Below are 12,849 nucleotides of genomic sequence, written 5' to 3'. Positions count from 1 at the left end.
GCTCAGGACTGGTTCTGAACTAAACAAAATACAATGGACTGCTGTCCTGGGGTGACAACTGCATAACCTACTGTGTTCTACTCCTGGCCCAAGAAACTTGGATGATCATAGGTCCTTTCCCAGTGCCTCAGTTTCCTTCATCAGGAAAGGATAAACAAAAAGTAGCACACCTGCAGTTCTACACTACTGAATCCTTCTGGATGCTACATACAGCCTTCCCCATTCCCACCAGCTGACAACAGAACCAACCTTCAGCCCATGACTGCTCCAAGAAATATCCAGCTAGAACAAAGCAAGTGGCAGGCTTGGAAGCCCATAAGCTCAGCATGCCTCTCTAAGTGCTACATTAAAAAACAATGGTAATTAGTGTCTTTCATCTGACATCATCATGTACAGACCTGAATCAGGCCACAGGAAAATCAGAATGAGAAATCTGCTTCACATGCATTGCTCTTCTGCAGGATAACTATACTGAGTACTCTACATTACATAAGAAGTAGACATAATGGTTTAGTTTTCTTTACTTGTAAGCTGAGCAAAAACCTAAGCATACTGTATTAATTTCCTATCTTTGGAGGATTTCCCCCTTGAGATTTCTTATCTCAAGAAAAAATCCTGAAATAATATCAAGTTATTATTCCCATTTACTATATTTTAAAGCCATTAGTTCTAAGTTGTCTGTTACATAAGGAAAAGCTGCTTATCCAGCTATGCACTAACAACTTTTTTGATTCTAAAAGGCAAAGATGTTTAAGATGTTCCAAATATTCCTTAGTTGTGGTTTCCTGTCATAATTACAACTAGTGACTACTTGACACTTGGAAGTCCATATGCCTTTTATACAAAATACCAGCATTTATGTTGCCATCCAAGTATTTCAGAACGTTTCCTCAGAGATAGGAAGATGACTGGCAAGCTACAAATGGAGGATTGGGGGGTGCTAGCCACACTTGCCATCTTAAAACTTAATTCCTCTTTCCTACAAGATGTTTCCTATAATCCCTTGTTCTTCAAAACACAGAGTAATGATGTATAGTGGAAGCATTGCCTGGAGGAGTTAGAAATATGTTTTTAAAAATCACTCAGTACATAGAAAACCTGCCGACTCAAAAAATAGATTACACATTATTTTTCACAGAAGCAGTTTCAAAATGAAATTAAATATACTGGTTACAACATAAACCACAAACTTCTCTGGCATAGACAGTATTAAATGCTTGAGTTTGTTTTTGACTGCAACAGCACATAACTTAGCAAGGCTAACCATTTTGGGTGTTGGTAAAGACAGATTTTAGAAATAAACAAGAATATTGAAAATTGTATTTCCAGCCTCAACTCTGTTCTATCCTGAAAGGAACACATGAACTTTTTTTTTTTTTTTTAACAGCTTTGGAACACCTATCAACTGCAATTTACCAAAATTTAAAGTGCATCCCCTTGGTTAACTCTAAGAATGAATACATCCACAACCACAACTCTTGACTGAAACTTTAAGACAATATTGCAGGACACCTTCTGAAAACTACTTGGTGGACACACAGCACAGTCCAGAGTTTTTACTAAGCTGAAGCGCAGGGACTGAGATGGCTTTGCCATTACCCCAATATGCTGCAGAAAATAGATGAAACCAGAGCAACAAAAACAAACTAAAGATGATCAATAACAAGTTTTATTACAGTCTATTCTCCTTTTTCATTCAATTCTAAGGTTTCCCTAAGCTCCATTATAAAATGCATAGGGCAAAAACGTTCAGTTTATTGAATTAATGACTTAATGAAGTCATTAACAGTTTGCAATTTCCAGCATCAACAGTTTCACATTAATGCTAAGTTTTTGACACTAATTAGTTTTGTTTTCAGTTAACTTCCCACTCTTGGATTACAGCTTTGAGGAAAAAAGCCATTAAGGAATGTAAGCTTGCTCATTTATGTAACCTAACCCATTTATACATCAAAAATCTATTATATGCATGTCTTACCTGGCTACATACAACAGAAATCCCTCCAGATGTATTCCTAAAATGTAAATAAGATATTTGAAATTATGGGAGTTTGGGCTTTAAAGGCAGTTAAATACATACAGTATCCTAGATTTACCTACCTTGTGAAAGGGTTATTTGCTTCATTATCTTCTGGGGCTTTTATACTACTGCAATCCCGCAATGATATCTGCAGCAAGTTATAAAAATACATGGTCTTTCTTAAAACCTTTTTAAACACAATCTTTAGTTACCAAGAAATTAAAGTTTGCACTGCTTACCTTGATAATAGGCTGGATATTGTCATCTGGTTCAAAAATAATTGACTTAGAACAGATTTTTAGGGAGCCTCTAAATTTTCTAAAAGGAACAACAACAACAAAAAAAAAAGTTGTGCATGCGTTCAAGATACATGAACCTAGAATTACTCCAGGAAATGAAGGTATGTAAGAGTTTTCTACCTTTCATCTTTGCAATCTTTATTTATAATATGATTAGCTGTGTGCTGTTCAAAGTAATATTCTTCCAGGTTCAGAAGAAGCAGTGAAAACCTAAAAATTAAAAATAAAAATCTTTTATTCTAAGAGAAAATACCATAACAGTTAGTACTCTTAATAAAACATTTCAGGTGTTTGGAAAGTTTTCACTGATCTCTTTGTTGCACCCCACACCCCAATAATGAATTAACTTTTTAAAATAACAACCTATATGGAAAACTTGTGTACATGTGAAGATGATCAACTGATGCTCTTCCAACACATATAAGGTTAGATATTTGATTCTGATGTCTCAGATAGAAACTATTCTAATATAACCAGGCTTTCTGCTTTAGCCCTGTTCAATATATGCCAGGCAAAATATGCAATAACACAAAATGGAAGGGCAGGAACTAATCACTTAGAATGGAAGGAATTAGATCGTTTTGAAGTGAAGCCAAATTAAACTGGTCTAAAATGTTAAGTGAAAACACTGGCCCAGATTTTACAACATGAGTGAGTCACTCAATGGATGCCCTCTGAGGAAGCATTACCTTCCTCACCAACCATATTTTGTACTTCCTCCACATCTCTGTTCAGCCCCCAGGAAGCCTGTTGATGAACTAATGTGATTAACAACAAACTTCAACAACAACAACAAAACAAAAATAGGAAACTGAAGTCTTCAAAAGTATTTAATTGCAGGATCATAGTAATGCCAGTCCTGCAAGTAAATGCAAATAGGCCAGATTAGGGGGGACATGAAAATGCTTTCTCTACCAACTTAAGTAAAACTGCTACAAGTGATCAAAACTCAACAACTTTCTAACAGGGTGAACACTCAGTCACTGAGTGCTTCAGCTGTAGAGAATGCCAGTGGATACTGGCACAGCAGGAGAAGCAAAAACAACTTCAGTTGGAAGTACAACTTGTTTGTGTGCAGCACTGATCTGATCTGCACAAGTACTTAGCATTTATTTACACCCACATTTTGAGCTTTTTGTACTTCGCTCATGATGTGCTTCACTAGAAATGCCTGTGAAAACACCAATAAACACCAAGTGTCCCCAGAGCAGTATTCAAACAGCAGTAAATATGTCAGGAGTTCACAAACTGAGTGATTCAAACAGCCTGTTCGTTAAAAAAGCATATTTCACAATGGAAAAAATAACATTATTGAAAATATATCTTGTGCACTTAAAGATTGTGTCGTGGTTGTTATCTTAAACAGAACATAACAATACAGGTTTTACTGCAACTACAAGTAACAGTGGCTCTATATACTCAAAACTGTTTGTGTTTCCAAGATACCTTGTCTTACTGCTCTGCTGCTTTTTTAAATGGCCTTATCTTTACTTTCCTCTCTTGAAAACAGTTTTTTTATGATCCCATTGTGCTGGTTTTGGCTTGGTTTTTTCTTTGCAGTATGTACTATGGGGCTTTGCTTCAGATTTGTGCTTAAAAATGTTGATAATTTAAAGATTTAAGCACTGAGTGTGCTTAAACAGAGTCAAGGCCTTTTCTGCTTCACCCCACCCTGCGAGTGAGGAGGCTGGAGGTGCACAAGGAGTTGGGAGGGGACACAGCCAGGACAGCTGACCCCAACGGACTAAGGGTTATTCTGTGCCATATGGAATTATACTCAGTAACTGTGGGGAAGCTACTATGTTTCCTATCCTATTATACTCCATTTTTCAACATATCATCCAGTTGAAATCAACCAGGATAAACTCAGAATTTCCGATTTTGCAAACTCAGAACTTGCAAGTTCTATCACATTTTTAAAGCTTTTTGATAAAGCTATGTTAGGATGTATAAAGAGCAATTCACCACTAAAATGCTTGTCTTTCTAGTATGTATAAGCGTACTATGGATACTATACATATAATAATAATAATTATTATTAATACAAAAGTAATAAAAATATAAAAGTCAAGAACAAAGGTAGCACACAGGTTTTTTTGAAAAAAAATCTATTCTCTTTCATCAGGAAACAGCCACTATTGACATAGAGAACATGAGCTTCAGAGAAATGGCATTTATGGCCCCACAATTTTTCCAAGAAAACTATAATCCATGTTCAACACAATTAATTTCTGAAATTCTTCACACTTGGGCTCTCTCCTTTGTCTCCACCTATTCTTTTAACAAACTCCTCACATTTTTATATTCTTTCCAAATTCACCTGTTGACAGCACTGGTATTTACTAGATTTTTAAGTTTTTGGTAAATGCAGGCATCCCTCATGTATTCAAGACAAGCCATGTTTTTATATCAAAACAATGGCTGTTATTCACAGTAACTATAATATGCTCAACATCAGCCAAAATACATAAAACAAGAGAGTTATTTTTCATTATAACTACCTCTATGAAACTATTGTGTCTTTGTATACTTTTCACTATATATATCAATTCACCTTCCCAAAACCAGAAGCTGCAGGCAAGAATTTAAGGTATTCTTTCCCCAGCACAACACTTACAGCTGCTGAACCAGATGGTGTCGTGGGGGGAAGGGGGGGTGGAAAAGTAAAGTAAAGATATGCACAAAAACTCAAGATAAACTCTTTATATAGGCAAAATAGGTACTGTGGGAAAACTGTAGGTTTACTCCTTTTTAAATACCATGTTTGCTAGCAGCATCCAGTTTATCCTTCTGCTATTCTCTCTGCGTCTCTTCCACATCAGTACTCATTCTCCAGTCTTACAGAGACAGCACTGCTGTAGTGCTTCTAGCTGGAGACCAGCAATCTCCTATGCAATGATCTCCTGCTCACTGACCTCAGCTTTGCTGTCTGGAAAATGGGTTGTAAGGCTGTGCTGGAACCTGTTAAGGCATTTTTCCTCACACACTGTCCATCATATAGGCTAAGCGCATTTTGCATATTTATCTTCCCCTCCCACTATCCGCAGAGCCTTCCATGTAGTTCTGAAGCCTCTTCCTAGCATCTCTATGCTTACTGCTATTCGCAAACCCACTTACTGTAACTGCATATTCCTATATTTTCAGGCTGCAACAAGTCACTTCTGCAGGCAGACAGAGCCCAGATATCAAAACTCCACAAATGTCACAAAAATGGCCCCTCTTAAAATTCATACGATTCCATAAGTGAAAGTAAATTTTCAGACTTGCATCTCACTACTGGCTAACAAATCTAGCCCAGTTCAAGTTACTGCTAATAATGAACTCTGAAGATTATGATGCATGATCGCTGGAATAACCTTCTAGAATTTCTCAACTCATCTTAGTCTTTACTGCTCAAGTATTTAAATTAAATTTTCCTGTGTAAATTATCCATAGAGCTGTCAAAGAAAAGTCAAGTTTCATCACATGTTACTAAGGTACGGTCAGAGATTTTTATCTTCACAGAAGTATCTTTCACATAAATAAACAGAGCCACTGATAGTTACTGTATCAACAGGGTCCCTCTTGAGAACCATCACTGCACATAATGATACTTCAGGCTTGCCAGGAGGTTTAACAAGTATCTACAGATAGCACGGTACAGCTCAGTCTCTGGCATGTTGCATAAATAGACAGTGTTGTGAAGGCCTGAAAAAAATAGGACATAAATCATAATAGCTATAAAATTACAGCAATGGGGATCTTCAACATGCAACTAAGCAGTTGGGCTTGGGTTGACTGCTTTCCAAAGAGCTAAAGGAAGTATTCCAAAGACACTTGAGATATCAAGACAACTGGCACACCAAATTTATTTACTATCAACTGCTATGTGGTCCTACAACAAGAATTTGTATGTGTACAATTTAAATTTAGCATACATTTAAAATAGTAACTTAATTCTGCACGTGACAGGAAGACATAAAAAAATTAAAATCAACAAGTAACAGTAGGCAGAGAATGCATGAGATACTCTGTATAAGAAACTGGTTAAACCTGTAAGAGTTGAAAACTATATTTTGGTTTTCAGCCACTGAGCAGCTGTAGTGTTCCCAGTGCTGTGTAATTAACAGCACACACTGTAAGCCTATGACTTTATCACACTGACCTGGAATAGCGACCTGGAACAAAAAAATCAATGCCAGCACAAGTAACAATAAGTAACTCTGTCCCCAGTCTACCCTCCCTTGCCTTCAAGTCTGATTCCAAGACCTAAAACCCCTCATTCTAAGCAGTTAGTCAGGCAAATCAAAAGTTTTAAATGGATAAGGCACAAAAATGCTTTGGTATCTAAAATGAAAAAGGGATTTGATTTTTTTTTTCCACTTTTAAATGATCTGCAAGAACCAGCATCTAAAAAAATCCAACCAAATAAACCAATAAACAATAAAAGCCCAGTTCTGGTTCTTACATATTTGTAGGAGATCCCTTCAGTTTCTATTAAACTCCTTTGCCTGGTGCTCTAAAACTTTGTATTCCTGTAATACAGTAATAAACAAATATCACAAACAGAAAATGATCAAGTTTGAGACATTTTTCTTATTACCAGCAAGTGGTAGTTTTGATCAATTTCAAAATTAATAGTCCAATTGTTAATCAAAACTTCCAAAGTATAAATCATTAATTAATTAGAAATCTACTTAGAGAAAGGTGATGCTATAGCTTGGAAAGCAGCTCAAATATCTGTTGACACAAAATCCTTTGAAATCCAGCAATAAAACTCACACCTTAAAGCTCATTACAGGATGTTTTTATGCTTACACCCTAATAAAGATGGGTTTATGCCCACAAATGTTGTGGCCACTATGCTATTCAATGGTTTGCAACACACTGATTAAGTCAGGAAGCCACAGGCATGTCTTCCGGGATCATTGACCATTTTTTTTCTTTGACAATGAAATCAACATACTAGGCTATCCAAAAAAAAAAAAAAAGCCAAACCCAACATATTATTCTGAAAATGACATAGAGACAAATTAGACAAGATTTTCAAAAAAGTTCAAACCCCACGGAAGTAGCTGTAAGGGTTGAGAGTCTGCAAGATGTTCAATGCCTTATACTATAGCCTCTTAACAGTCCACCCTTTATCCCCAATGTCTCACCAACAGCAAACAGACCCTAGGAGAACTTCCAAGATGACTGTATTTTCTTACTATGTGTAATATTTGAAAAATGGAAATTGAAGGAAAAAAAACCAAACAGCATCTTCAATAACTTTGCTGGTTCCACACACTTGTAATGCTTTAAAAACTACTTCCAGTTGTGGAAACCAGCCAATTTTGACTTAAAAAGTTATCACATTAGCAAACAGGACATAATGCAAGCTTCTATTCAGAGCTGTGGAGTTTTCCCAGGATAGTTTTGTACAGGGAAGGGTACATGGGATACCAGAAACAGTACCATGAGAATGGGTCAGGCACAAGAACAAGGTGGTCAGGAAGAAGACTTTACCCTTTCGAGTGCAGCAAACCCACACAGCTGCTCTGCTATCAAGAGATGCCAGGAAAGAGGCAGTTTCACTTTCCAGGGTAAAATAAATCGGTAGCCACCACTGCCACTATGGCAAAGCCTTGAGCTTTAGAGTGGGTAGAAAGACACTTGCATTAAACCTGAGGTGTAACAGTGTAAGTTCTGCTTCCAAAAATCAACAGCAGCAGCATCTTGAAGAGGGAAGAAAGAACATGCTAGATAAGGGAATATCCTTTTATTATAACAACTCACACAGCTGGAAAAACCAACACCACCAACTTAACACAAGGACTCTCCCAGATCCAAAAAGGGAAAAGATTCTCAGCCATAGTTGTGTGCGTCTACCCAAGAGTATATGTTGGGGGGGTGGGAGCTACAGCAAGGGATGACCAGTACAGTGTAGACACACACGTCTCTACAGCCCCCCAGATAACTTTAATGGAGGCTTTAAGAGCTTTTGTGCTGGAACACCTTCATCCCAACACAGTGTTAAAAGTACACAGAATCTGGTAAAGAGTTAATCTTTTAACAGTCTATAAGGAGCTGTTTGAACTTAAAAGGCAAGCACCTACACTTCAGGGGAGAGGTAAATTAAAGCATGCCAACATAATTTAGCTTGAAGACCTATCTCAAATTCCTGTCTTTGTATAGTCCCAGAAAGATTATATTAAGAATAACTGAAAAATTCATATGCCAGTCAGTTGGAAGGTATTTTCTTATGAAGGGAATTAGTATTCCTTTGAGAAGCAGCTCCAGGTAGAAAAAAGAAAAAGGTAACCACCTTGCCAAGAAAAACAGAACTCACTTCCTTTTTCAAAGAGCTGCCATATAATTGCCACTCGGAAAAGGTCTGAGGAATATGAGTCAAGAACACACCCAAGACGCATGCGAAAACTCGGCACTAAGTAGCAAGAAAACACTTGCAAAACTTCAGCTTGTATGATGTCATTCCCAATACACAAGGTTTGGGAACCCACAGGCACCCAAACATTCCTAGCATTGTTCTGAGTATGCAGCCAAGAAGCCAATCATCCCTTACAAACTACAACCTGGGGTTTGTAACTCCTGCCAAGATGCTACAAAATATCCTCCAAACAAAAGTGTGCTGCATCAGGCTTGGTCTACTTGAGAATTTTACTGTTCCTCTGCCTGATGTGCATGTCCGTCTATACTTCAGTCTGAAAAAGACTCAGACATTCAACAACACCTGGGGGGATAAAAAAAGAAAACAAAACAAGTCCACAGTTTATTTTATATACCAATTTCATCTACCAACCGAAGCACTGGACTTATTCAAACTGGACACAGGAATGACCATGTAGGGACCAGTGCCTTGGCAAAATCCTGTTTATAACACACAGGAAAGGTACCCACTGATCCTGCTTTAAATTCATAATCTGTGGTTGAAGCCTTACTATCTTTGTCCTTTCATCAGAAAAGCACATGCTAGAAAATCTACTTGGACACAAGGGTTTCAAGTGGCTGATCCAACACACCTTGCACAATCACTTGACCTGAAACTGGAAGTACAGTCCTGATAACAGAAGGAAATTGTCAGGGACCAAAAAGCAGGGCAGCCCAATCTAGCAGCAGCACACAGCTATGCAAAACCAACTCTAAAATTAAACCTCCTCCCAACAAGAACAAATTATCTGTAGGCCAGCTGCAGGACTCATTTGCAGATCTTTGGATAAAAGCCTTCATTATGCATACTTTGTCTCAAGAGAGTAAGATAAGGCTACTGACTAAAAAAAACAAACATATATATAAAAATATATGTATATATATAGATATTAAAAAAAATAAAAATCCAATACCCAAGCAACCATCACACCAAAGATCCATCTGCAGCACCTACACGCTGCCAGTAGGTTGCTTCACGTGAGTGATGTTTCCAGCAAAGAGATGAGCCCCTCACATAGGAAGCCAAGCAGGGGAAGCCAAGCAGGGTGCAAGACAAACCATCAGCACTGCATAGAGAGACCCTGTATCAACTGTTTACACTTGTCTGCATTTGGGCATACTGCCAGCAGAAGTGAGAAATTAATTTATAAAGAAAGCAACGACCTGGGCCAAACACCACATCATCTAATTTGATGTTTTGTAACTAAAATTGCTTGAAAAAAAGGATTGCTCTTCATGAAGGATGAATATTTTGGGGATTAAATAAACTGTCCTGGACACAGGACATTTCAGCATTTTCTTGTTTTCTTCTAGAAAATGGCATATAGTCAGAAAAGAAGGTTTATGTAACTAGATAATAAAGTAGACCAGTTAGTTAAGAAGAAATTTTTTTTTCAGATCACTTAAAACTAATTTGATCGTCCTTCCCTCCAAAGTAACTGCATAAGAAGATTAACTTCCTACTTACCAAGTTTCACATTACTCTTAACTGGAACTTTTACAGATTAAAGTTATGTAGAAAGGAACGTACAAGTAACAAAAAACCAAAAAAACCCCAAAAAACCCCAAAGCAAAACACACTTCAAATGAAGTTGCCACAAAACTTTAAGAAGTCCTGTTCATTTCCCTAGGAAATATCTTCCCCAAAGACACAAAGATCAAGCAAAGCTTTCAAGCAGAAGTTGGTGTCTCTAACAGCTACCCAGCGGCTAGGTAAAAAAAAATCTCAGAACCTGTCCCTTCAATTAAGTCACAGCAAGCTGTTTTTTTCTGTTTTAAGATAGAACTATAAGGACAACATGCAACAAAATACAGTGTTTCTGACCTGATCATTCTAAGCTCAAAATATTTCAAATCACTTAAATGCTTTTAAGATTTCCTAATTGAGAAAATCACAGGAAAAGAGGGAGAGGGAGGGACCTGATATAGGGTACAAAACATATAAATTTACTTAGGTTTTATACTAATATCAATTGTTAGGTAAGGGGAAGAACAGAGAAATGGGTTTGCAGATACAGAAAACCCTGCCAGTGGAAATGAGAATAAGACTGACCTTTCATAAAGTGCTCAAATTACAAGCTCAAATAATAAGATCCTGATATGCTTTCAAGTAGAAGCAAAGAAAAAAGTTCTCATCAACAATTGTAGCTCAGTAATGCTGACATTGACATGTTGAGTTTGTTCTCAGGGCTTTTCAGAAGAGGTTTAGACCCTATTTAGGTTCTTTGGGACAAGTCTGATTTTTGGCCTTTTTTTTCAGCTTTCCAAAAAAAAGAAAAAAGGCTACTTACATTAAATCCATAATACAGCTAACACAGTCATTCTACTTGATCTTCCTACAATTAAGATGCTTTCGTTACAATTAAAAATATTTATCTTTTCCTTCAATACCGGAAGTTTGTCCTTTCTGCCTGCACTCCCTTACACACATCTGAAACCACAGCAGCCTCCCCAAAGCAACAAGATATACAAGAAGAAAAAACGTGATCCGGAACACATCTGTACTTAGAAAAAAAAAAGGCAAAAAAGAAAAACCCACTTCAGATGATGTGGTAGCTTCATGGGTTGTACAGTTATGAATCAGAAGTTATATGGACAGAGTGAGTCCAGCTCTTCATCATGTGGTTTTCTCATCAACAATAAACAGTGCTGTGTAACCAGCAGACATCTGCAGCAGGAATTTGCACAGGGCTCACACGGGACCAGCCTGCTGTTTCCCTGGTTGCTGCAGCAGGAGACACCTGGGGATCCCTGATCCCCCCAGAGAAGGTGGTGTCCTTCTGCTGTGTGATCCATGCCGACCTACTGCTCTCACAGAGATTCCTCATGTGGAAATGTTAGGCTTGCAAAAGATTTTGAAACTTTTTGACAAGACAGATACAGCAAAGCCAGGCAAAGGGAAGTGGGACAGTACCTAAAAATAAGAGAGTAAATTCGGGATACACTCAAGCATATGTGATAAGCCTTTGTTGTACGATCAGAAACAAAACAAAGATTACAGTCAGCAAAGAGAAGCGCACAAATTTAACTTAACGCTTTAAAGAGACAACACAGAGTCTGTAATTCAAGAGCTGACAATACACTGACTACAGTGTTCAGGGAAAAAAATAGGAAAAAATACAACAAACTACAGTGACGCATAGCTCCATGCCACAAGTACAACTAATAAACTAATAAACAAAAATTTACAACACGCTATTTCTCATGCAATTTATGCAAGGCAAGCAGCATTTCTGTTTTTCCAGGTCCTTTCTACACCCTTGGCAGCCTTAACTCAGGGGAACCATCAGCCACCTGATCTCAACAGTGACAACAACGAGAGCAGCACGGCGCCCGGGCTCTCGTCCCGGCGCTGCGCCGCGGCCTCTCCGGAGGCCCCGCCGCCCGCAGCTCCGCCGGGCCCTCCGAGGGGCCGGGGCCGAGCGGGGGCGGCCGGGGCCGGTGGGGCAGTGCCGCTCACCTCTCCTTGGAGTACAGCTCCCGCTCCAGCCGCCGCCTGCGGATGAAAGCCATGGAGCCGCCCGGCCGAGCCGCCGGTGCCGCCGCCACAGCAGGCCGGGCCGGGCCAGGCCGCGCCTCAGGGAGGCGGGGAGAGCGGCTCGGCCGCGGCCGCAGCCGGGCTGGCGAGCCCGGCCCGCCCCGTTTGTACCGCCGGAGAGGCGGGGGAAGGCGGCACAGGGAGAAGGCCGGGAAAACGCAGTCAGTCGGCGCCGAGGGTTCTGCGCTCTCGCCCGGGCTGCGGTGCCTATGCGGCCCTTCGGGGCCTCCGCGGCGCACACGGAGGGAAGCTCACGCTGTATTACATTGTGAAACAGCTTCGTTACGTGGACTAAAATAAAAGTTTTAAATGTAGTGCCACTGCAGTGAGATCATTGTGCCCGTAATGGTGCGACAGAAGCTGTGCGGGCAGGAGGTGTGTTCAAAGCCTGGAATCGCAGTATGTGCGGAGCTGGAAGGGATCCAACTGCCTGCCCTGCCCGGGACATCCCCACGAGTCACACCGGGCATTGTCCGAACGCTTCCTGAGCCCTGTCAGGATCGGGGCTGTGCCCGCTGCCGTGGGGAGCCTGTTCCAGCGCCCAGCCACCCCCGGCTGAAAAACCTTTTCCTCATACTCTACCT

At 39.6% G+C, this 12,849-nt stretch overlaps 1 protein-coding gene across 1 annotated transcript in view; it reads right to left on the bottom strand.

Annotated features, from left to right (window-relative positions):
- The window catches only part of NSMAF (neutral sphingomyelinase activation associated factor), a 38,150-nt gene extending 25,801 nt beyond the window's left edge, over nucleotides 1-12,349 (bottom strand). The window contains exons 1-5 of the mRNA XM_084213879.1: nucleotides 12,188-12,349; nucleotides 2,440-2,529; nucleotides 2,260-2,338; nucleotides 2,101-2,168; nucleotides 1,979-2,015 (exon numbers count right to left, since the gene is read on the bottom strand). Of these exons, the coding sequence (XP_084070005.1) occupies nucleotides 1,979-2,015; nucleotides 2,101-2,168; nucleotides 2,260-2,338; nucleotides 2,440-2,529; nucleotides 12,188-12,240 (327 nt within the window). The 5' untranslated portion in view covers nucleotides 12,241-12,349. The remainder of the gene's footprint in view (nucleotides 1-1,978; nucleotides 2,016-2,100; nucleotides 2,169-2,259; nucleotides 2,339-2,439; nucleotides 2,530-12,187) is intronic.
- Between the last annotated feature and the right edge of the window lie 500 nt (nucleotides 12,350-12,849).

Source organism: Fringilla coelebs (assembly GCF_963513975.1).
Source record: "Fringilla coelebs genome assembly, chromosome: 1".
In the NCBI taxonomy this organism is placed as follows: domain Eukaryota; kingdom Metazoa; phylum Chordata; class Aves; order Passeriformes; family Fringillidae; genus Fringilla; species Fringilla coelebs.
Note: the sequence above shows the minus strand (reverse complement) of the source record. Positions and strands in the feature narration are given on the sequence as shown.